General features: G+C 38.5%; 2 protein-coding genes across 2 annotated transcripts; one reads left to right on the top strand and one right to left on the bottom strand.

The window, feature by feature from the left end:
- Positions 1-470: 470 nt before the first annotated feature.
- LOC104091228 (phospholipase A2-alpha) lies at positions 471-3,550 on the bottom strand. Its single transcript, XM_009596510.4, has 4 exons — positions 3,141-3,550; positions 2,889-2,931; positions 2,662-2,787; positions 471-871 (listed from the first exon to the last, which is right to left on the bottom strand). The coding sequence occupies exons 1-4, from the start codon at positions 3,267-3,269 to the stop codon at positions 696-698; spliced, it is 474 nt and encodes a 157-aa protein (XP_009594805.1). The 5' UTR covers positions 3,270-3,550; the 3' UTR covers positions 471-695.
- Positions 3,551-16,372: 12,822 nt separating this feature from the next.
- On the top strand, positions 16,373-16,834 carry LOC138901228 (uncharacterized). Its single transcript, XM_070188974.1, has one exon. The coding sequence runs from the start codon at positions 16,373-16,375 to the stop codon at positions 16,832-16,834; it is 462 nt and encodes a 153-aa protein (XP_070045075.1).
- The last annotated feature ends 9,420 nt before the right edge of the window (positions 16,835-26,254 follow it).

Genomic DNA, 26,254 nt, shown 5'->3' with positions numbered 1-26,254 from the left:
TTTCATATTCTCATGGGCTAACTATTTCAAGAACTTACAATTTATTTTTATTTTTGTTTTATAATTCAAACACATTGTTTAATATGATAATATTTTAAAATTATGTGCTCATCGACTAGTCTTACTAAAGGTAAAATGAAAAGTTTAAAGTCCATTTTTTTCTAAATAAGAAAAGTATTTTTTTTTTCATAGGACAAGGCTAAAATAGAAAGTGTATCACATAAATTGAAACTTAGTCCAAATTTATCTCCAAACATTCCAAGTATATGTATTCTAAAGCCTCTTATCGTTGAATCAAATACCCAAATCTGATAATGATAAAATGTCATATTCCAAAAACTAGCCTATGTTATTTGAACGAAACTCATATTTTAAACTTCATTTTCAAATAGGTTAAATACACATTAAATTCATTTAAAAGTGAAATGACGAAATGCAATATAAAAAGAGAGATCTTTGAGAGACCGAGCTTCGAAGGAAAATGAATGAACCATTCATTATATACGATACAACTAAACATCTGGTCCAAAGAGAAATTACAAGCAGAAGGGTCAGCCAGATTGACAATGGTAATAAGAACAGTTTTCTCAAAATGTTATAAAAGAAATTAATAAACTAAAATAAATCAGAAAAGAACATAGAAAATATTAATTTTCTTTTCTTTCTCTCTATTTTCCTTACAACTAGGAAAAATACTAGGGTTTCTTGAAAATTTTCCCAGCAACGACAGCAGCATCAATAACATCAGTAATTACTCGAACAACAGTACCAACTAAACAAGTGTTCCCTTTAAATGATGGAGCTCCTGATTTCGTGAACGTAGCCACACAATTCAGGAAGCTTTGGTTGCACTCTAAGTTTAGATAATTATCTGTAACATCAAAATTAACAAAAATTAAGGGGAGAAAACTAAAAAGAAAGAAATCAACCAAGAAGAGCGAATTCGTGATTTAGAATCATTGAGTATATTATATATGTTATCCTGTTATATGTATTTATGTTTTAAATTCTTTTTGTATATGTTTGCGTAATTAGAGTTGAAAGTAATAAGTCAAGCTCATAGAACCAACCCTGAATTCACCGTGTTAATCAATACAGTCAAACTTTTCTATAACACCATCCTCTATAACAACATTATATTATAACGGATAAATTTTCTTTGAAACCAATTATTCATGTTATGTTATAATATATGTTCTCTATTATAACATTTTGTTATAGCAGCCAAAATATGTCCAGTACTAACAAGGTTATTATAGAGAGATTTAACAGTACCATTACTGAAAATTATTAAACCTTTCTTGTGGAAATTAAACAAGTTTCAAGGAAAGTAACCTAGCAATCAGTTGCATTAATAATGGAAGAAAAAAAAAAAAGAGAGATATGTGAAAAGGAAGCTATAGTTTACGTAGAAAAAAGTTTTATAAGTGCATTTAGACCAATAATTTGTCCAGAGCTTCTGAATAATTCAGTATGATAATTCAAGTTCACCAACCTTGATGTGCCACATATAATTGACTACAACCACCTCCTAGTTAAAATTTCTTATTCTCTCTAGCTTGGTGTTCTTGCAAGCAACTTGCTCGTCAAAACTTTTGGCTAAATTTTCATTCTTATTATTTAGTGGATAAAGTAAGTTATTTGGTACTCTCTCGGTTTCAAATTAGACGAGATACTTTTCGAAAATAAATGACATATTTTTAAATTTGGAAATAATTCAACTTTAAACTCTTCATTTTACCCATTTTATCCTTAATGTGAAGCTTTTATAACCACACAAATATCATGATCCCATAAAGCTTTTACCCCTTAAGCTTTTAAGATCACAAGTTTCAAAAATCTTTTTTTTTTCTTAAACTCCGTGTCGAATCAAACTATATCATCTAAATTGAAATGAATAGAGTATTTATTATGCTAGTGAAAAGTAATTAATATTTAGAATTACTGAAGTACTCACATGCTGGAACACCATCATTAAAAGAGATTAAAAAAAAAACTTGCTTGTGACTCCTTAACTTTTTTTTTTTTTAACAAAGTTGACAAGTGACGTGGAATCTACGACATCATCTCATCAATTAGAGACTATAATTCATCTTTAGCACCGTCTCATCTCATCAATATGGGGCCACATCATCTCTGGGTTTAATGTGATCTATAAGTTTTTGAAATAGGTCATTTTCCCTTTTAGATAAAACCAAACCATAATAATTTCTTTGTAAGAAAAAACCTTGCCATTATGTATGCTATTGTTTCAACCTAAAAAAAATACCTTAAAAAGGAAAACGTGAACAGTGCTTGTGCAGCTTCTTTTTGCGTTTTTTACCATTAGCAAAATGCTGCAACAATAAAAGTTTACACTCTTGTTTGCCCATTTCTTTTCTCCTATTACGAAATTGTTCAATGTTTACGCTTTATGTTCACCAAATAAATTTAGAACCATTTCTCTCTTTCCCACTTTGAATTATTGATAGAATATAAGACAAGAATTATTGTTTTACCCTGGTAAAAACGGTTATTAATCTGATATCACCAAATTATAGCATAAACAGTTAGTATTACACAATAAATCTTTACAACTTAAATCCTTGATAAAATTTAAGTTTTATGATGCACCAATGAAAATCTATTTAATTACTTATAATAAAATATATAGTAACTTACTGCCTTTACGTTGTATACAGAGATCATGCTTCATACAGCAAGCATCAAGCCCATCACATGGCTGCTCCCCTGGACATCCACTGTACAGAACTCCACAGTACTTCCCATATCTTAGGAGGGGAGGAACTGCCAGTATTCAAGAATCTAAATAATATCATTTTTTTTTTCTTAACAGAAGAACTTCATACAATTAATTAATGGTCAAAAAATAAAAGAAAAGTGTGTACCTACACAGAACTTTGATTCACATGTTCTACTGCATTCTTTTTCCTAAATTTAATTAGAAAAAACAAAAGAAAGTTAGAGTAAGGTTTGTGAATAATTAACATGAAATGAGACCAGCAAAAGTTGATGTGGGATGCCATTATTAACCAGAAATCTGGTATTCGAGTCCGGAGAAAAAAATCTATGGTAGAGAAAGTTGTCCTCTTATGATTATAGAAAAAAACATGAAATGGGAGATAGAAGGATAGATTTACCAAGGAAATGCCAGCATTAGTTTCAATGCCAATGTTAAGGGCATGAATTGAAATGGGAGAAAACCTGAGGGCTATGATGCAAAATGAAAGAAGTTGTAGACAGAACTTCAACGACTGCAGAAAAGCCATTGAAGAAAGAAAGCACGGAATTATGAGAAAATTTTTTTGGTTTTGCTTACAGGCTCTGATTTATAGGGAGAAATGGTTGGTGACAAACTAAAAATGTGTGTATAGCTAGAAACTGATGAAGCTTTTCTTAGGTGGTGTAGTTTCTTTGGAAGAGATAGAAGGTGGGTGACTTTTAGGGACTGAACTGAACTGATCGAAAGGATGAAGGGGGTGGGGGTGGGTTGTGGGTGGGGTGTGAGATTTGTCGTGTAACATCTCGTGACATATTTTTGGTGGTGTTCACATTCTGTCATCCACAAGAGTCTTTATCTATATTTGTGTATATGCTGTATATATTAGTATGAACTTTTTGTCTTAACATTGAAATGGAGTTTACGCGTATTCAATTATTTGAACAGATATTAATAACTTTTATTGGCCAATGTAAGTATAGGGTAACACTTCTATCAAAACATAAACAAATTGTGATAACTCGATAGGTCACTTATAGTTTTACCCTTTATTTCTGTGTTCCGAGACTTCGAATAGCTCTATTTAGGCTTTCTCGATTTGCACGCGCAGTCCGTGTCCTGTTTCTGGAAGGTTTTTATGATAAAATTGATAAAAATGTAAAACCGTGCCTTAAAACTCATTTGAGTTGATTTCGGTCAACATTTGGAGCAAACGGACTCGAATTAGTATTTTGACGGTCCTAGTGGGTTCATATCGTGATTTGGGACTCAGACGTATGCCCGAAATCGAATTTGGAAGTCCTTAGCTTGATTTAACGTAATTTGTTAAAAACTAGAAATCTAAAAGTTTAAAGAATTTTTAAGTTTGACTGTAGATTGACTTTGTTGCTACCGGGTTCGGATTACGGTTTCGGAACTTGGTATAGGTTCTATTCAGTATTTATGACTTGTCTGCAAAATTTGGTGCGAAACGGAATTAATTTGACGTGATTCGGACGTCCGGTTGAAAAATTGCTTGTTCTTAAGTTTGATTGAAAATCTCATTCGTTTTGGTATCCAATTCGTAGTTTTAGGTGTTATTTTGGTATTTTGATCGAGCAAACGAGTTCGTATGATATTTTTGGACTTGTGTGCATGTTTGGATTGGATCCCCGAGGGCTGGGCTGAGTTTCGGATAAGCTATAGAGTGATTTTGGACTTTGAAGAATAGCTGATGCATGTCTGTTTCTAGTGTTGAATAGCAGATTTCGCATTTGCGAGGTTTGGCTCGCAAATGCGAGCCTTGCTTTTGCGAACAATGAGTTGCATTTGCGAGCATGGGCTGGGATGGGAAGAGTTTGCATTTGCGAGATATTCTTCGCATTTGCGGACTCTGTATCTTCGCATTTGCGAAGGTTTTGGTCGCAATTGCAACCACTGACTGGCTTGGTACTACTTCGCTTTTGCGAAGTATTGTTCGCATTTGCGGATTGCCTTGGTTCGCATTTACGATAAAATTATTGCATTTGCGATGACAACAAGCTCAGTGACTCCTTCGCATTTGCGAATGTTTGATCTCTTTTGCGAACATCGTAATTGCGAACTATGTGTCGCAATTGCGATAACTACAACTCTCAATCCTAAACACCCTAGAGGTGATTTTCACAAGAGATTTTCTTCTTAAATTCATTGGTAAGTGACTTAAATCATTTTTTTTCAATTACCCATTATATTTCATAAGTTTTCAACATCAAATCTAGGATTTTCATGGTAAAAATTAGGGATTTGAGTAGAATTAGGGATATTTGTAAATTGGGATTTAGACCTCGAATTGAGGTCGAATTTCAAAACTAATTACATAACCGAGCTCGGGGGTGAATGGGTGATTGGGTTTTGATCCGAATATTAGATTTTGACCAAGCGGGCTCGGGGTTGACGTTTGTTGGTTTTTTCGAAATCATTAAAGATTTAATCTTTTTCACTCATGGGTAGTTTCTAAAGCTTATTCTGCATGGTTTGTATGATATTTGGTTAGATTCGATTGATTTAGAGGCGAATTTTAGAGGAAAGGCCCCGTTGAGCTTTGATTTGATTGTGGAGCGAGGTAAGTGTCGTGGTTAACCTTGACTTGAGGGATTAGGACTTGTTTGCCTATTTGCTATGTGATTAATATGTGGGTACAACATATATATGAGGTGATGAGCATTTATGCGTTGTTGTGGGATAAAGCATGCGGGTGTACTTGTTTCCATGTGATTTGTTGCCTTTTTATTTATGATATCCATGCTTAGATTAGATTATTACTTATTTTATCATTCCTTCCATAATTAATCCTTAATTAGTAATCGTTGAGTATTTTGTTAGTTGAGGTTTGGTATCTTGAAATCATATTTGACGTAAAGCACATTCTTCGCATTATTTATCTCCCGAATTTATATTACCTTTACTACATGGTAAAGGATGGTGTTAAAGAACGAAGGGTTATGTCGTGCCATTTTATTATCTCATTTACTGATTAATACATAGGGAGAAAGAGAATTAAAGCACGAAGGGTGATGTCGTACCATCTATATCATTTATTCATTGTTACATGGTGAGGTTGAGAGTAAAAATACGAAGGATGATGTCGTGCCATTCTTCCCAATTATTCATTGATACATGCGCAAATCGAGAGTAAAAGCATGAAGGGTGATGTCGTGTCATTTCATTTTACTTATGTCATCATTTCATGGTAAGGATGAGAGTAAAAGCATGAAGGGTGATGCTGTGCCATCTTTGTACCGTATGTTTATATGTCTTAATTGGTTTATGAGTTATTTGGCTATCTTGTGATGTCATATCTATCATAGTTATCCTATCTTTCCCCCTTCCCCACCCCCACCCACCCCCCCCCCCAATTGTACATTGCTAAATCTCTATTTTGTTGTTGTTGTACATGTTTAATTACGTGAGTGTCCTGTCAGAGCCTCGTCACTACCTCGTCGAGGTTAGGCTCGACACTTACAAAGTACATTGGGTCGGTTGTACTCATACTACACTTCTGCACTTCTTGTGCAAATTTTGGTATTGGTCCTAGCGGTGTGTGAGGTGCGTTAGCTCGGATTATTGCATACGGAGACTTGAGGTAGATCTGATGGCGTCCGCAGACCTTGGAGTCCCCTCCCTCTTCCCTCTTTTACTTTTCATTTCATTCGAAACAATTGTATTTATTTCAGACTCTGTTTGTAGAACTTCTAGTAGTTCGTGTACTCGAGACTCCGAATGATTGGGAGTAGATACTATTACACGACTTATGCTGGTGTTGTATTAGATTGAGTTCCTGTCTCTCGTTATTTATCATCACCTTGTTTAAGTTGTTAAAATTTGGCTATTTAACTATTTTACGTCGGAATGTTAGGCTCCATCACGACCCCGAGGTTGGGATTCCGGGTCGTGACAAGTTGGTATTAGAGCACTAGGTTGCCTAGATCTCACGAGTCACAAGCAAACTTAGTAGAGTTTGGAGGATCGGTGCGGAGATGTCTATACTTATTTTTCAGAGGCTATGGAGTTTAGGAAAAATATCACTTCTTTCTTACTCTGTCATGCGATTTTATTCTATCATTGATGATTGAACCCTTCTAATCTTGTTCTCTCACAGATGGCGAGAACACGCATTGCATCTACAGCCGGACAGGAGCTGGGGGCCCCTGTGGCAGCTACTACCAGGGGCAGAGGTCGAGGCCGAGGCCGAGCCAGAGGCTGAGACAGAGGTAGAGCTCAGCCTAGAGCTTAAGTAGCAACACCCACAATAGAGCTTCAGGTGGATTTAAGGAGGAGGTTCCAGCTCAGACTATACCCGTCGGACCAGCTCAGGTTCTGGAAGGGTTCATAGACACTCCTGTGCTTCAGGATGCTCTAGTCAACTTGGTGTGGCCTAGACCGGTACCTTTCTGGCGGCACCAGCCGTCTCTCGGGCTGGGGGTGGAGCACAGACCCCCGCTACTCACACCCTGGAATAGGTGGCTCCCAAGTATCAGACTCCAGCAGCCCCGCCCATTGGGGTAGTTTAGCCGGTTGTTGCGGCACAGGCCAGTGATAGGCCCGCGTTGTCTTTTGAGGCTATGTTGAGGTTAGATAAGTTCACCAAGCTCTTTCTTGTTCATTTTAGTGGTGCATCTTCTGATGACCCACAGGATTTCCTGGACCGTTGCCACGAGGTGTTGCACAACATGGGTATAGTTGAGACAAGTGGGGTCAATTTTGCAGCATTTCAGATGACTGGTTCTGTCCGGAGATGGTGGAGAGATTATATGTTGACTAGACCAGCTGGGTCATCTACACTTACCTGGGATCAGTTCTCACAACTATTTCTAGAGATGTTAATTCCTGTCACTCTGAGAGAGGAGTACCGCATGCAGTTCGAGCGTCTTCATGTCACGACCCAAACCGATAGGCTGCGATGGGCACCCAATATCTTACTCAACCGAGTAACAACATAACGTATCTTTCGTATCAAACTATCATTGATAAATGAGCCGGAAAGGCTGTCGTGAGATAAGTAGAATAAAACATGAGGGAATACTCGTCCTATGACGACCCAATATGTAATACAAACTTATACATATGACATACGGTATAAGACCAAAATGATCACTAGTATACTGAACATATGCCGACAAGGCCATACAATCTTTCACGTACCTGACATATGTCTACAAGCCTCTAAGAGTAGATAAGTACCATAAAGGTCGGGACAGGGCCCCGCCATACTAATCAATACACGTCCAAATCATACTGACCAAATAAGCAACTCGGGAGCAAATGGAGCACACCAACATCTTCCATTGAGCCGATAGCCTACTTGGGGACTCTCGACCTGTCTATCGAGACCTGCGGGCATGAAACACAGCGTCCCCAGGCAAAAAGGACGTCAGTACAAATAATATACCGAGTATATAAGGAATGAAAATCAGTAAATAATATATATGAGAGAAACATGGAGTAAAAGACTCAACATGTAAGTCTGAACAACTCTGTGAATTATTAATATTTACAATATCATGCATATGCGTATAAATGTCATACCATGCTTAGGTACATGCATTCATAACATCATCAAGCCACCCAGGGCATCCCATCATATTATCTCGGCCACTGTGGGTAAATCATCAACGTACACCAGCTGATCAGGTAGTGGTGCGTATATAGCGTCGTAATCGTTTGCTAAATATATATATATATATATAATATACATGTATATAATATACATGTATATAATACCATCTGGTCATGGGTCAATGTACATATATAAATGAATGAAATTCATATGAAATATGTCAATAAAATCTCTCGGAATGTCATAAGACCATTATGCCTTTGATTAATGTCATGAAATAAACTTTATCAACTTACGTATTTTCTAAGACCCATGAACAGATGATAGAATAATAAGATACATGTGGAATCAAGAATATAGACATCCCTAGTATTTCTATGAATAGAGTCATTTATGAAAGTTGCGTATTTTGCTCATTTTATTTGTATCATTTGGACCATGCCATAAGGAAAGAAGGGATATCTTAACATACCTGAGTCGGTTCTCTTGACAATTTCCCTAACACACGTCAATTGCGACAACACGTAACGGAGGATCAAAGTAGGGAAAAATTCGTATGATATTCTTGAGAAAGATTACACCGTACTCCTTTAGTATCGTAAAATCCCGTTATTATTATTCTAGGAAGTCTCGTATGAATCTCTTGCTGAACCTATTCACGTTGCTATGAAGATAGATATATCTCTTCTTTAAATTTGATCCAAATCTTGTATAACTATTCTTTGCTGAAGTTCATCCATCACTTTAGAAGATGTAAGTATCTTTATTTTGTGTATTCAAGAAGTCTTTTGTATTAGTGGGTATAGGCCCCACACTTTTGATGACTTTGGCCACAAGTTCTCTAATTGTGCCACCAAATTACATGACTTAAGAGTCATTAATTTGGGCTTTAACTAGCTGTCATACGGGGGGGGGGGGGAGGTTAAATCTTATCCAAATTCTTTAATTAACTAGGTAATCTCTCATTATCCAATAATTAACGAACTACCCACATAATTAAGAATTGTCTCAAATTACTTATAATACTACTCACTTTTAACACACTTTATACATCTTACTATCATGGTCATGCGATACATTGTATGGTACTAGTCCATAAATATGGGGTATTGTAGCTTGGACCGTATTTTATCTCAAAATGTCAAACTTCGACCAAATTCATTTTCTTCGATTTGCTTACCCTCTCACCTTCACGAATTTACTTATCACTTGCTTGAAATAGCATAATGCATATAATCTCAAAATAATCTCATTCCCGAACTTACGTCGATTAACTTACGGCGAAACTTTAACATACGAAAATGCGGGTTGTAACATCTCATTTCCGAGTTTCCATCAATTTACTTATGGCGTACTTTCACGTACGAAAACATGGGGTGTAACATCATTTCCCCCTTTGGAACATTCGTCCTCGAATGTTGACTGATGCACTTATCATTATCATAACCTATAACTCTTGTGAATACTTTAATACTCTCCTTGCCATCTAGGTAATTGTTCTGTGAATAAATCCAAAGTCCAGGGTATTCCCACCCGTAGGTCTCTTTCTCACACCACGGCCTGTGGTCGGAATTCTTTCAATCTCATAACTCTTGCTACCTTCTGTCATGCAGCCTGTACGACTTTTTCCTTATATGTGCGCCTATGCGACTCTTTCCTCCAGCTGTTAGCCAATCTCTAGGCCTTACTTTGTAAACATATACAGATCTTGACAAGATTTCCCTCTGGGCATCTATAGGTATACTGAAGTTCTTCGCTCGGTACATTTTTGAACTCACGAATATTGCTATATCTTATCTCATAGACCCGGTTATCTATCCGTATGACTTTACTGCATCTAGGTAGGTCATACTATGTCATAACTATTACTTCAATTTATCGTTACTGAGGTCTGCTACCAAATTCCAGCTTACTCTCGTTGCTTATTCTATATGTATAAGTCTAAGTCCTTTAATGCTTCCTCATTACTGTTCATCTTAAGAATGAAGACCTAATCTCATCTCATACTTTGTAACTTTTATCCATCCATTATTGATTCACCTAAATATTGATCTATAATCTACCACTGATAACTTGACCTCTTATGTAACGGCTCATGTCTCATCAGGGAACATCTGAAATGATTAGACTGATCCACCTGGGGGTGATACCATGCTTCCATAGCCATATTTCATAGCATCCCAATGTGATTCACCTTATGTGGGTATTTTAATCTTGTACAATTCATGAAATCTCCCTTTTTCTTCTTTTTTTTTCTTCAAATCATTACTCAATCGAAGGCCCAAATGTCATCCTTCATTTATTCCAATTACACCCTCATTCTACTACCAGGGTAGCATTCCATCTCTTAGACTCCTTTAAGTTTGTTCAGGCTATGCCGAGCTTTCTATAACTTAGAGAAACCATTAGCTATCTTGTGTTCATGGGCTTAATCCTGAGGAATTATCCATTCTCGTCACCTTCTCACTCGCCCTTTCTTATCCTTACTCCTGTCTTCCTAAAACCTTGTCGCTTTACCATACTTTAGCTTGCGACCTACACATATATATATATTTATACTACTCACAACCTTCCTTCAACTTGCTTGCACCATAGATTTCCTTGTGTTATTTTGGAACATCAAGCGAGACATCACATCGTCTCTAACTCTTCTCTACTCTCTTAACTAGACTTCTCGATACTTAGAAACCATAGGCTGGAAGATATGCCACTAATGACACCTCTATCATTCTTGGATACTGAATCCCAACACTTCTAGTCCTCTATCTGAAGTATGGATTATTCACAACCTTCTGCACCTGAGTATCTCGTACGTTTGTCCACCTTTACCTTACTTACCTTAAAATATCGCCTCCCATCTTCTATCTCTTTCATAACCTCCCTCCTACTTAGGTATAATTCACATCCCTTCTACTTGTACCTATGTTGCATACACAATGCGGTGGGAGCTTCATACTGACTTCTTATGAGGCTGATACTCTTCTAACTGGCTTTATCGTAGAGCCGTCATAGAATATGGTTGTTGTACTATCTCTCTTGTACCTCTGATATTAAGAGAGATCCTGCAATATTTTCAATCACGATTTCTATAATTCTCTAGATCCAATAATCAGACTCCTGATTTACTTGGTTGATGTAACTCTTTAGTTTCCTCTTCCCTCTGACCAGCCTTTATGTAGGCTTAAGCTATCTTCCGATCTGCGGCTCATGGTATTAGTTATTACTTTAGCCTTTCATGGAAGCTATGGAATATCCATGATACAATCTTCTATCTATGACCTGGACTCAATACTTTCTTTTAACTTATACCGGAGTCTTTTACGGCTGTATGATTGTCAACATATATACTGCATGGATATTACTCCGAAATATTAAATGCGTTCATAATGTAACTAACTCTGGATCATTGATCGAATAACTCCTTTCATTCCTTCTCACCTTTCTTTAATCGTAAGCTATTACTTTTCCTAGTCTTTCTGCCCCCTTGTTGCGTGCATACTTAGCTTATCTTAGTTCCCACGCATGCCGAAGTTTTTGTGCAACTCATATGATCTCGACTATTACTTTTGGGTTCACTTCCCACTCATTAGCCACGATAGGTGCCACTTTCTTATGGAGTGCATACAATTTTGTAGTGAGATTGATTATATATGACCATTCCTTCTTCAAGTTACATATGCTTAGGTTGAATCCTTTTTCCTTATTTCCTCAGCTAGTCTTTCATTGTAGTACTTAGGGAGGACCCTCTGACTCTTGTAAACCTGCGATCTTATCACATCGTATACTGGACGAAATTTTTGATGTTCTTCCTTGCCTATAATTATCCGTAGTTACTTACCTCCACGACTTTGTGCTTGTAGGGTTGCTTCTGAACTGATATTTTAACTGTCTTCCCAGTGGCACTCTCTTTTAAATCCGTAACACTCATACGGTACCTTTAACTACCCCAACTCCTATCTAAATATTTCTCAAGGATCACGATGTCCTATCTGCGAGACTGAATTCCCCATGCTGGGGTTTATCTTGCACGATCTGTTGATTTGTCTGTATCCTCTTGTATAGCCATAACTAGGCTCTTCCTGAATCAATTACTAACTACTTGTTGGCCCATTCTCATATCAATATTCCGCGTAATCTTTCTTGGGTTATTTCCTTTGTCTTAACTTACGTCTCGCACTAACTACTCATTTATTACTAATATCTCGGGCAGAAACCCTTACTTCCTCTCCTTGACATCATGTTTGCATAATGTTCTGGAATCGTAGCATATCTATAGGATTTGGATAAGTGCAAGCTCATTCCTTTTTCATTTTTTTTATCGCATTCTTCCTTTACCATTCCATAATTACTAGAACCACTTAATTCTGACTTAATGCCACATCACTCCATATTCCCACCTTTAGGGGAGTACTAAGATTTAGCGTTACGATGATCTACCTATAGATGTTTTACCTCTTCATCTTTGGCGTCTTCTCACATCATCGATGACCCTTACTCACCTTGCGATAATCCTTCTGTACCAAGGATAACAAATTTCCTTACTCGCGAGGGTGACACTTAGTATAACTGGCACATACAGTCCCTTAAGCTTAACTTTGCTCACATTGCTTGCTTTAGGGAAGCGTCTTCCTGATTGACCTTTCTCTAAATTTCTCATGAATATTCTTTTGTTGTCCATTTTATTATTGCCGGAACGCAATTTGAAATTCTCATGATGTCGACCATTATCAAATCACTCAGTCCCTAATTCATGTTTAGATTATCTTGTTCACCAGCCCATACTGATTTCTATTACTCTGGGGTCTAACTTTTTTCTTCTGGTAGTCGCGTTGGAGTCACGAACTTATTTCTCGAAATGAGGATATGACTTTATGTACTATACTCTTTTGTTGTCTCAAGGCCTGTCACCTATCGTATTTACCTTCACTTGACTATAGACTCTGTAATACTGTCATCTTTTTGATCTACCATTGTCATCCATGTATCACATCTTATTCATAATGATTCATTATCTCTCTTCTTATTTCCCTGCTAATATTTATGTCTATCACTTTATTCTGAAAACTAGAACAAGACATTCTTTTGCTTTTAGCTCCCCCTGCTCCATCCATTGGCTCTTCGGGATGCCTAACATTCTCTATTTATTAGGGACGGGAGCCATACTAAGGTAATAATTATCCCTTTAGGATTCCAGTGCCTATCTTTGAATATTCTAGTATTCATATCTAGCTGTACTATTCTAGAGTACACAATCTGGGTGTCTCACAAGGAGATCTATTAGCACATTTGCAATATCCTTCAGAAATGTCAACTAACGCAAACAATCCATTCACTATTTTAGGTTACTCTAACCCCAGCCGGATCCTGATAACCCGTCCTTCTCTCAAACCATATCTATTAGTTCCCATAGGGCATAACTGAGATGGGTGTGGCCAATTGTACATACATATATCACTGTTGAAAGTAACTCAAAATGCTTATATTTCTCTGCTTGAATTGTAAATACTGATAATCTTCACTAACTGAGCGTCTCGTACCCTTCTTCACCTTGCTTCTTTTACTTGTTGAAACTGGTATCTAGCTTCTAAATCTCTCATTTCCTTTCACCATAGGAGTTGATAGATATTCTTGCCTTAAGGCTCCTTATCAAGAGGCTTACACGTCTTAGTACACACATGATCTGTTGAAGACCTCACATTTACTCATCATGAGCATCATGCAAAATCGAGTTCCTCTAACTTAACTCTTCCATAGCCACATTCAATCCCTTACCAACCGTCTTTCTAGATGTAGGCATCGTCGAATTATGAATAAGATAGAGTTTAGGAAATTGAGTTCGTACAACTGAGCTCTACCATATGATTTAAAGTAAGAAGAAAGAGTGACAACCCTAAATGCCATGTAGCCTCCTGCTTATAAGTGTAATGCACAACACACCCATAAATACGACTCTACTAGATACGGCTTGTAGACTCCCTAGGACAGAACTGCTCTGATACCACTTTTGTTACGACCCAAACTGATGGGCCGCGATGGGAACCCGATACCTTACTCAATCGAGTACTAACGTAATGTATCTTTCGTATCATACTATCATTGATAAATGAGTCGGAGAGGATGTCATATGATAAATAGAATAAAACATGAGGGAATACTCGTCATATGACGACCCAATATGTAATACAAATTTATACATATGACATACGGTATAAGACCAAAATGATCATTTGTATACTGAACATAGGCCGACAACGCTATACAATCTTTCACGTATATGACATATGTCTACAAGCCTCTAAGAGTAGATAAGAACCATAAAGGTCGGGATATGGCCCCGCCATACTAATCAATACACGTCCAAATCATACTGACCAAATAGGCAACTCCGGAGCAAATGAAGCGCACCAACATCTTCCGCTGAGATGATAGCCTACTTGGAGGACTCTCGACCTGTCTACCGGGACCTGCGGGCATGAAACGCAGTGTCCCCAGGAAAAAGAGATGTCAGTACAAATAATGTACCGAATATGTAAGGAATGAAAATTAGTAAATATTGGACATGAGAGAAACATGGAGTAAAAGACTCAACATGTATGTATGAACAACTCTATGAATCATTAATATTTAAAATGTCATGAATATGCGTATAAATATCATACCATGCTTAGGTATATGCGTTCATAACATCATCAAGCCTCTAAGGGCATCCCATCATATCATCTCGGCCACTGTGGGCAAATCATCAACATATATCAGCTGATCATGTGGTGGTGTGTATATAACGTCGTAACCTTTTCCCATATCCCATATACATATAATATACGCGTATATAACGCCATCTGGTCATGGGTCAATGTACATGTATAAATGAATGAAATGCATATGAAATATGTCAATAAAATCTCTCGGAACGTCATATGACCATTATGCCTTTGATTAATGTCATGAAATAAACTTTATCAACTTACGTATTTTCTAAGACCGATGAACATATGATAGAAAAATAATACACGTGGGGAATCAAGAATAAAGACACCTTTAGTATTTTTATGAATAGAGTCATTTATGAAAGTTGTGTATTTTTCTCGTTTCATTTGTATCATTTGGACCACGCCAAAAGGAAAGAATAGATAGCTTAACATACCTGAGTCGGTTCTCTTGACAATTCCCCTAACACACGTCAATTGCGACAACACGTAACGGCGGATCAAAGTAGGAAAAAATCTGTATGATATTCTTGTGAAAGATTGCACCGTACTCCCTTAGAATCGCAAAATCCTGTTATTATTATGCTAGGAAGTCTCGTATGAATCTCTTGTTGAAGCTATTTATGTTGCTATGAAGATAGATATATCTCTTCTTTGAATTTGATCCTAATCTTGTAGAACTATTCTTTGTTGAAGTTCATCTGTCACTTTAGAAGATGTAAGTATCTTCATTTTGTGAATTCAAGAAGTCTTTTGTATTAGTGAGTGTGGGCCCCACACTTTTGATGACTTTGTCCACAAGTCCTCTAATTGTGCCACCAAATTACATGACTTAAGAGTCATTAATTTGGGCTTTAACTAGCTACGACATTGGGGGGGAGGGGGAGGGGGGTTAATCTTACCCAAATTCTTTAATTAAGTAGGTAATCTTCCATTACCCAATAATTAATGAATTACCCACATAATTAAGAATTATCTCAAATTACTTATAATACTACTTACTTTTAACACACTTTATACATCTTACTATCATGGTCATGTGGTACCTTGTATGGTACTAGTCCATAAATATGGGCTATTGTAGCTTGGATCGTATTTTATCTCAAAATGTCAAACTTCGACCAAATTTATTTTCTTCGATTTGCTTTCCCTCTCACCTTCACGAATTTACTTATCACTTGTTTGAAATAGCATAATGCTTATAATCTCAAAATAATCTCATTCCCAAACTTACGTCGATTAACTTACGATGAAACTTTAACATATAAAAATACGGGATGTAACATCTCATTTCCGAGCTTCCATCATTTTACTTATGGCGTACTTTCACGTACAAAAACATGGGGTGTGACACTTTAGTAGGGTGGTATGACTGTCACCCAGTACGAGACTACATTTGTGGACCTAGCTCGCCATGCCACTATCTTGCTTCCTACTGAGAGGGAGAGAGTGGGGAGATTTATTGATGGGCTTACTTTCACTCTCAGGTTACAGATGGCCAAGGAGACCGAGAGTGATATTTCTTTCCAGATGGTCGTAGATATTGCAAGACGAATCGAGTTGGTTCATGCTCAAGAGAGGGGGCCGGTGTCAGATAAGAGGCCTCGTCATTCCAGTAGTTTCAGTGGTGACTCATCTGGAGGAAGGGTTACTTTTGGTAGAGTCCATCCTCCCAGGCCATTTCATTCAGCGCTTCAGGCATCTCACAGTACTTCAGGGAGCCATGGTCCTTATGTGTCTCATCTTGAGCAGCTAGCCTATAGTGCACCACCAACTCATATTAGTGCACCTTCGATCCAGAGTTATCAGAGTGGTTACCCAGGTCGATAGGGCCAGTTCCAGGGTCAATATTCACAATATCCGAGGGCTAGTTACACTTGTGAGGATCCAAGGCAGATTGTTAGATTTTGCCCCCGATCATAGGGCAGCGTGCAGCAGCAGGGTTCTCGTGCAATGATTCCGGAATCACTTACTCTACCGCCCGCTCAGCCATCTAGAGGTAGAGGCCAGGCTGTTAGAGGTAGAGGTCAGGCCGTTAGAGGTGGAGGCCAGTCAGCTAGAGGTCGTCCTAGAGACGTGGTACAGAGTGGTGGGGCCTAGCCCCGATTTTATGCTTTTCCAGCTAGACCTGAGGCTGAGTCATCTGATGCCGTTATCACATATATTGTTCCAGTTTGCCATAGAGATGCTTCAGTTCTATTTGATCCAGGATCTACTTATTCCTACGTGTCATCCTATTTTTCTTCATATCTAATTGTGCCTCGTGATTCTTTGAGTGCTCATGTGTATGTGTCCACGCCCGTAAGAGATTTTATTATTGTAGATCGCGTTTATCGCTCGTATGTGATTACTATTCGGAGTCTTGAGACTAGCGTAGATCTTTTACTTCTTGATATGGTGGATTTTGATGTTTTCTTGGGTATGGATTGGCTGTCACCTTATTATGTTATATTGGACTGTCACACCAAGACGGTGACCTTAGCCATGCCGGGGTTGCCTTGATTAGAGTAGAGAGGGATTCCAGGCCACTCTACCAGTAAAGTTATTTCTTATGTGAAGGCTCAACGTATGGTCGAGAAGGGATGTCTAGCTTATTTGGCCTATATCCATGATTCTAGTGTGGAGGTTCCTTCCATGGATTTAGTGCCAGTTGTTCGTGAGTTTCCAGAGGTGTTTTTTGCAGATCTGCGAGGGATGCTACTTGACAGAGATATTGACTTCTGTATTGATTTGGCTCCGGGCACTCAGCCCATTTTTATTTTTCCATATTGTATGGCCCCACCGGAGTTGAAGGAATTGAAGGAGCAGTTGCAAGATTTACTAGATAAGGGATTCATTAGACCTAGTGTCTTGCCCTGGGGTGCACCCATATTGTTCATGAAGAAGAAAGATGGGTAAATGAGGATGTGTATAGACTATCGGCAGTTGAACAAGGTCACTATCAAGAACAAGTATCCGTTGCCAGGATTGATGACTTATTTGACTAGCTTCAGGGTGCCAAAGTATTTTCAATGATTTATTTGAGGTCTGGCTACCATCAGTTAAAGATTAGGGCATCCGATGTCCCGACGACTTTTCGGACTCGGTATGGGCATTATGAGTTCCTAGTGATGTTTCCCCAACAACATTTATGGATTTGATGAATCGGGTGTTCAAGCCCTACTTGGATTCTTTTATGATTGTATTCATTGATGATATCTTGATCTACTCCCTGCAGTCGAGAGGAGCATGAGCAGCATCTTCGGATTGTACTTCAGACTCCGAGAGATAGCTAGTTATATGCCAAGTATTCAAAGTGTGAGTTTTGGTTAGACTCGGTCGCCTGTTTAGGACATGTTGTATCGTCAGAGGTCATAAAAGTGGATCCTAAGAAGACTGAGAAAGTTTAGAACTGGCCTAGACCCACTTCAGCTATAGAGATTCGGAGTTTCCTAAGTTTGGCGGGTTATTATCGCCGGTTCGTGGAGGGGCATTCATCCATAACACCCCCATTGACTAGATTGACCCAGAAGGGTGCCTCATTCAAATAGTCGGACGAGTGTGAGTTGAGCTTTCAGAAGCTCAAGACTGCTTTAACTACGGTGCCAGTGTTCATGTTGCCCATAGGTTTAGGATCTTACACGGTGTATTGTGATGCATCTCGTATTGGGCTCGGTGTAGTATTGATGCAGGATGGCAGGGTGATTGCATACGCATCGCGGCAGTTGAAGGTTCACAAGAAGAATTACCTTGTTCATGACTTAGAGTTGGCAACCATTGTTCATGCGCTGAAGATTTTGAGACATTATCTTTACGGCTTGTCGTGTGAGGTATTCACGGATCATCGGAGAGTTTACAGTATTTGTTCAAGCAGAAGGATCTCAACCTGAGGCAGAGGAGGTGGTATGTTGAAAGACTATGATATTACTATTTTGTACAATCCTAGAAAGGCCAATGTGGTGGCCGATGCCTTAAGTAGAAAGGCTATGAGTATAGGTAGCCTTGCGTACATTCCAGTTGGTGAGAGACCGCTTGCAGCAGATGTTCAGGCTTTGGCCAATCAGTTCGTGGGGTTAGATATTTTAGATCCCAGTCATGTGTTTGCTTGCACAGTCGCCCGGTCTTCCTTGTATGAGCGCATTAGAGAGCGTCAGTATGATGATCCCCATTTTCTTGTCCTTAAGGACACGGTGCAACACGGTGGTACCTAGCAGGTTACTGTTGGCGATGATGGGGTTTTGCGGATGTAGGGCCGTATTTGTGTGCCCAATGTGGATGGGCTTCGTGAGTTGATTCTTGAGTAAACCCATAGTTCCCGGTATTCTATTCATCCGGGTGCCGCCAAGATGTATCAGAACTTGAAACACCATTATTGGTAAAAGAGGATGAAGAAGGATATAGTTGCAGATGTATCTTGGTGTCTAAATTGCCAGCAAGTAAAGTACGAGCATCAGAGGCCTGGTGGTTTCCTTCAGAGGTTAGAGATTCCTGAGTGAAAGTGGGAGCGTATCACTATGGAATTTGTTATTGGACTCCCACAGACTTAGAAGAAGTTTGACGCAGTATAGGTCATTGTAGACAGGTTGAACAAGTCGCCACATTTCATTCCAGTGGCAGTTACCTATTCATCAGAGCGGTTGGCTGAGATCTACATCTATGAGATCGTCTGTCTTCATGGTATGCCCGTGTCTATCATTTCTGATTGAGGTACACAGTTCACCTCGCACTTCTGGAGGGCCGTACAGCACAGGTTAGGAAAGCGGGTTGAATTAAGTATATTATTTCATCCTTAGACGGATGGACAGTCCGAGTGAACTATTCAGATATTGGAGGATATGCTTTACACTTGCGTTATAGATTTCAGGGGTTCTTGGGATCAGTTCTTTCCGCTTGCGGATTTTGCCTACAACAATAGCTACCAGTCTAGCATTCATATGTCTCCCTATGAGGCATTGTACGGGAGGCGGTTGTAACACCTCGGAAAATTTTGAAGTATTTAAGTGTACAGCCCCGTAAAATTTCGCAAATGAATTCAAGGTTTCGTGGTGCCGGAGTAGGTATACGTGTTTATGGATTTTAGAAATTCTTTGCGGCTCGGACTTTTTGGGTTTAACAATGCATCGAAAAGTAAAGGAAAATTTTTGGCAAAAAAGCGCGTTTATGCGGTCCATTATGCGACCGCATAATCACTCTGCGGGCCGCATAATGGCCGCAGAAGTGAGGCGGGAGAGGGTTAGTCTGGGAGCAATTATGCGGTCGACTATACTACTGCATAACTGTTCTGCGGTGCATTATGCGACCGCATAACAGTTATGCGGACCGCATAGTGATCGCAGACTCGGACAAATTTTTGGTCATTTTGGACACCAATTATACGACCAATGTGCGGTCCGCATAACTATTATGCGGTCGCATATGCGACCGCAGAACCTGTTCCGGAGCTCTATTTTTGGATTTTTTAAAACCCGACCCTACTTCGTTAAATACACCCTTTGGGCCATTTTTGAGCAAATATCTGATGTTTTAGAGAGAAGGGAGAGTGTTTTAGAGAAAGAGGAAACCCTAGGCTAATTATTCATCAAGTCTTGCTCAAATCTTGGAAGATTAACAAGGAAAACCCACAAGTTCTTCATCTAAGAGGTAAGGTTCCATACCCTAGTTTTCAATTTCTAATTTGGGTAAAATATGGTTGAATTGGAGTATTATTTATATATGCTTGTACCAATAAGGTTTGTGGGGAGATTTTTGAGCTTAAATAAGTAAAGATTGAGTTGTGGAGTGAAAGATATCTTGTAGAAGAACCTTGTAGTTAGATTTGCACACCTAGTGTTTGATAAAATGCTCAAATAAGCTGAGACCATTAATATCTTCCTAATTATGGTTCAATTTTGTTATGTCTCAAAATAGATTGGGATTGCTAGAATTTCCGAAACGTTGTAATAATTTAAGTAAAGCTCAAAGCAAGGTATGATGGCTAAACTTTTTCTTTTGGAATTGAATTCCATAATGTTTCCGTAAGTTTTAAAGTATGAGTTGCGTATTAAAAGGTTATGGCTTTGAGCCGTGTTTCAATGAAAGATAGTATGCCAAATTGTGTGAGAAAATCTCAATAATCTTAAGACTCTTAATTGCTCATATGTGTACCTAAAGTCTTGATTTGGAAATGTCTTATTGTTGATAATCTATAAAGATGGTTGAAAGTGAAATAAGTTAATTGGGGATATAGAGTATGGCCAACGTGCCAAGAATTTAAGTTATGATTGTGGCTAGTAGTGTAAATAATTTGAGAAAATGCGATAAAGAATATGAAATAAGCCTCGACTCAATTGTTTAAAAATGACTTTGAAGATAGAATTGCCTAAAAGCTTTTGTACTCAATTCATGCCCATTAGTGGATGCTTTAACTAATGCTTTGCTTTATAAATATATCCAGTGTGATTCGAGTTCTCTATACTCATGTGTTGAAATTGTATATTTTCATTTCTTGGGAAGAGTATTGCAAGAGTAAATGGTGTATTGACTGTTTATGATTTTTCATGTGTGTTTCTATTGTTGGTTGGTATGCCTCATTCTTTGGAAAGAAACCATTTGTGTTTGAAGTTTCCATTTCAAATGGATTGGAAGTATATGATTTCTGAAATTTTCTATATGTTAATATTTGATGGTGATCTTTGAAATTGAAAGAGGTGAAAGTGTGAAATATGAAATATGGCCATCGTGCCAGGAATAAAGAATCTTGTGAATGGCCTATTGAGCCAAGGAAATATTGTCGTTGTGAATTACTGGAAATACTAATGAGAATTTATATAATGTGAAAGATGTTAAGGTGAGTACAATTGTATTTATGATATTTCTGTTTGAAAATCAAATCAAAAATGTTTTTGGGAGCATCATTAGCAATACTGAAGAAGGGTGGGTCATAAGGCCTACACCTGAAACTACACGTTCCGGTGTAGGGGTGGATTGTGATTATTCTCCTTATTTGGGATGAAACTGGAACCTTTGGGAAATTATGATATTATTCCCCTTAATTGGGATGAAACTGGAACCTTTGTGGATTGGAAAAGTCAACCCACACGGCATATGTGGGAAGGCGGCCTAGCTGATCGGGTGAAGATCAGACGCCATGTTGCGCACATGGTGGTACTACTCTTGGTAACAACTTTCTTTCGCAACCCCTGTCAAACCACATTGTCCGTGGGGAGATGGCCTAGCCGATCGGGCGTGATCGGACTCCGTGCAAACAAAGACGGTGGTATATCGGTGTTAATGATCTCCCAACCAAAATTATATATGAAGTTCGTATTTTGAAAATTATTATGTTTTAACTGGACATTTAGATATTGTTGATTGTGACTTACTGTTTCTATGTGTTGCCTTTTCTTATATGGGCTTTCTATTTTGAAAGAGGATCTTTAGCTATACATACTAGTGTTATTCGACAGTACTAACGTCCCTTTTACTCGGGGCGCTGCATCTTTAATGGATGCAGGTGGTTCTACAGCAGGCGACATTGATCAGTGATAGCAGTACACTCTTTTCAGCTGATTTGGTGAGCCCCACTTCATTTCAGGGTCATGTATCTTTTATTTCTCATGTACTGTGTTTTGATGTATAGCCGGGACCTTGTTACCGGCATTTCCATATTACTCTTCAATTGTACTTAGAGACTCCGTAGACATATTGTGGGTTATGGTTGATGTTGGAAAATTGAACTACAAATGTTGGTACTTGGAAATCATGTTTTTCATTAATTCTATAAACTCGTAATATTTTAGAATTTATAAATGAAGCTGCTAATAGGAATAAAATGGAAGTTATTAATGAAATCTTTTCACTATTGATTAATGGAGTACATCTCCTCTTTATTTATGGATGAGTTTGGGTAGAAGAAAATCTAACAGTCTTGCTCGACCGGGTTCTCTCGGTTGAGCGCTGGTCGCGCTCCCCGAGTTTAGGATGTGACATCGGTGCCATTCGCCAGTTGGTTTGTTTGAGCCGGGAGAGGCTCAGTTGCTGGGTATAGATTTGGTACAGGATGCCTTGGATAAGGTCAAGATTATTCAAGATCGACTTCGCACTGCCCGGTCCAGGCAGAAGAGTTATGCCGACCGTAGAGTTCGTGATGTTGCATTCATGGTTGGAGAGAGGGAATTGCTACGGGTTTCACCCAAGAAGGGTGTGACGAGGTTAAGATAGAAGGGCAAATTGAGCCCTAGGTATATCAAACCCTTTGATATTATTGAGAGAGAGGGTGAGGTGGCCTATAAGCTCGCATTGCCATATAGTTTATCAGTAGTCTATACGGTGTTCCGTGTGTCCATGCTCCAGAAGCATCACGGTGATCCATCCCATGTGTTAGATTTCAGCTCAGTCCAATTGGACAAAGATTTGACTTATGAGGAGGAGCCGGTGGCTATTCTTGCTCAGCAGGTTTGACAGTTGAGGTTTAAGAGTTATCCTTCAGTTAGAATGTAGTGGAGAGGTCAGCCGATCGAGGCAGCCACGTGGGAGTCCGAGTCGGACATGCGGAGTAGATTTTTGCACCTTTTCACTAGTCTAGGTACTATTATATGTCCATTCGAGGACAAACGTTTGTTTTAGAGGTGGAGAATGTGATGACCTGATAGGTCACTTATAGTTTTACCCTTTATTTCTATGTTACGAGACCTTGAATAACTCCATTTAGCCTTCCTCGATATGTGTGCGCAGTCCATATCCTGTTTTCAGAAGATTTTTATGGGAAAAGTGATGAAAATGTGAAATCGTACCTAAAAACTCATTTGCATTGACTTTGGTCAATGTTTTGAGCAAATGGACCCGGATCAGTATTTTGACGGTCTCGGTGAATCTGTTTCATGATTTAGGACTGGGGTGAGCTCGAAATCGAATTCGGAAGTCCCTATCTTGATTTAACATAATTTGTTAAAACCTAGAAATCTAAAGGTTTAAAGAATTTCTAAGTTTGACCGTAGGTTGACTTTGTTGCTACTGGGTTCAGATTACGGTTCCGAAACTGGGTATAGGTTTATTTCAATATTTATGACTTATCTACAAAATTTTGGTGCAAAACGGAGTTGATTTGATGTGATTCGGACGTCCGATTGAAAAATTGCATGTTCTTAAGTTTTATTGAAAATCTCATTCATTTTGGTGTTTGATTCGTAGTTCTAGGTGTTATTTTAGTATTTTGATCATGCGAGCGAGTTCGTATGATGATTTTGGACTTTTGTGCATGTTTGGGTTGGAGCCCCGAGGGCCCAGGTGAGTTTCGGATAGGCTACAGAGTGATTTTGGACTTAGAAGAATAGCTGATGCATATCTGTTTCTGGTGCTGAACTGCAGATCTCACATTTGCGGGGTCTGGCTCGCAAATGCCAGCCTCGCTTTTGCGAACAATGAATCACATTTGCGAGCATGGGCTGGGATGGAAAGAGTTCGCATTTGCGAGAAATTCTTCGCATTTGCGGACTCTGTATCTTCTCGTTTGCGAAGGTTTTGGTCGCAATTACGACCACTGACTGACTTGGTACTGTTTCGCTTTTGCGAAGTATTGTTCGCATTTGCGGACAACCTTGGTTCATATTTGCGATGTCAACAGGCTCAGTGACTCTTTCGCATTTGCGAATGTTTGATCACTTTTACGATCATCGCAATTACGATAACTGCAGGTGGGTAAAAGAGGGAGAAAACGGGATTTAGCTCATATCTTTCAAACTCTCAACCCTAAACACCCTAGAGGCAATTTTCCTAAGAGATTGTTTTCTTAAATGCATTGGTAAGTGATTTTAATCTATTTATTTTTAACTACCCATTACATTTCATAAATTTTCAACATCAAATCTACGATTTTCATGATAGAAATTAGGAATTTTTGTAAATTGGGATTTAGACCTCGAATTGAGGTCGGATTTCTAAACTAATGATATAACCGGGCTCGGAGGTGAATGAATGATTGGGATTTGGTCCCAATTTCGAATTTTGACCAAGTGGGCCGGGCTTGACTTTTGATGACTTTTTCCAAAATCATTAAAGATCTGATCTTTTTCACTCATGGTAGTTTCTAAAGCTTATTTTGCATTGTTTGAACGATATTTGGTTAGATTCGATTGGTTTAGAGGCGGAATTTAGAAGAAAGGCCCCGATTGAGCTTTGATTTGATTGCGGAGCGAGGTAAGTGTCGTGGTTAACCTTGACTTGAGGGATTAGGACTTGTTTGCCTAATTGCTACGTGATTAACGTGTGGGTACAACGTATATGTGAGGTGACGAGCATTTACGTATTGTTGTGGGATAAAGCATGCGGGTTACTTGTTTCATTATGATTTATTGTCTTTTTATTTATGATATCCATGCTTAGACTAGATTATTACTTATTTGATCATTTCTTCCGTAATTATTGCTTAATTAGTAATGATTGAGTATTTTAGAAGTTGAGGTTTGGTATCTTGGAATCATATTTGACGTAAAGTACATTCTCCGCACTATTTATCTCCCGAATTTATATTACCTTTACTACATGGTAAGAGAGAGTGTTAAAGCACGAAGGGTGATGCCGTGCTATTTTATTATCTTATTTAATGATTAATACATAATGAGAAAGAGAATTAAAGTACGAAGGGTGATGTCGTACCATCTATATCATTTATTCACTGTTACATGGTGAGATCGAGAGTAAAAGCACGAAGGGTGAAGCCGTGCAATTCTTCCAAATTATTGATTGATACATGGACAAATCGAGAGTAAAAGCACAAAGGGTGATGCCGTGCCATTTTATTTTACTTATGTTATCATTTCATGGTAAGGATGAGAGTAAAATCACGAAGTGTGATGCCATGCCATCTTTGTACTGTATGTTTATCTGCCTTCATTGGTTGATGAGTTATTTGGCTATCTTGTGATGTCATAGATGTCATAGTTATCGTATCTTTTCCCCCTTGCGCATATCCCCTCCCAATTGTATGTTGCTAAATCTCTGTTTTGTTATTGTTGTACATATATACATGTTTGTACAGGTTTAATTACGTGAGTATCCTATCATAGCCTCGTCACTATCTCGTTGAGGTTAAGCTCAATATTTACGGAGTACTTTGGGTCGGTTGTACTTATACTACACTTCTGCACTTCTTGTATAGATTTTTATATTGGTCCGAGCGGTGCGTGAGGTGCGTCAACTCGGATTATTGCGTACGAAAACTTGAGGTAGATTTGCTGGCATCCGTAGACCTTGGAGTCCACTCCCTCTTCCCTCTTTTCCTATTCATTTCATTCG

This window comes from Nicotiana tomentosiformis, chromosome 11, assembly GCF_000390325.3.
Source record: "Nicotiana tomentosiformis chromosome 11, ASM39032v3, whole genome shotgun sequence".
NCBI classification, from domain to species: Eukaryota; Viridiplantae; Streptophyta; class Magnoliopsida; order Solanales; family Solanaceae; genus Nicotiana; species Nicotiana tomentosiformis.
The sequence above is the reverse complement of the archived record's forward strand: the minus strand, read 5'-3'. Positions and strand labels throughout refer to the sequence as shown.

Bases quoted from the DNA above. Each gene is read 5' to 3' on its own strand.
- LOC104091228 (XM_009596510.4), bottom strand. From the start codon at position 3,269: ATGGCTTTTCTGCAGTCGTTGAAGTTCTGTCTACAACTTCTTTCATTT. The intron at 2,788-2,888 runs GTACACACTTTT...GAATACTGGCAG, and splicing joins TGAATCAAAGTTCTGTGTAG to TTCCTCCCCTCCTAAGATAT. The intron at 872-2,661 runs GTAAGTTACTAT...TTGATGTTACAG, and splicing joins CTGTATACAACGTAAAGGCA to ATAATTATCTAAACTTAGAG.
- LOC138901228 (XM_070188974.1), top strand. From the start codon at position 16,373: ATGACTGTCACCCAGTACGAGACTACATTTGTGGACCTAGCTCGCCAT.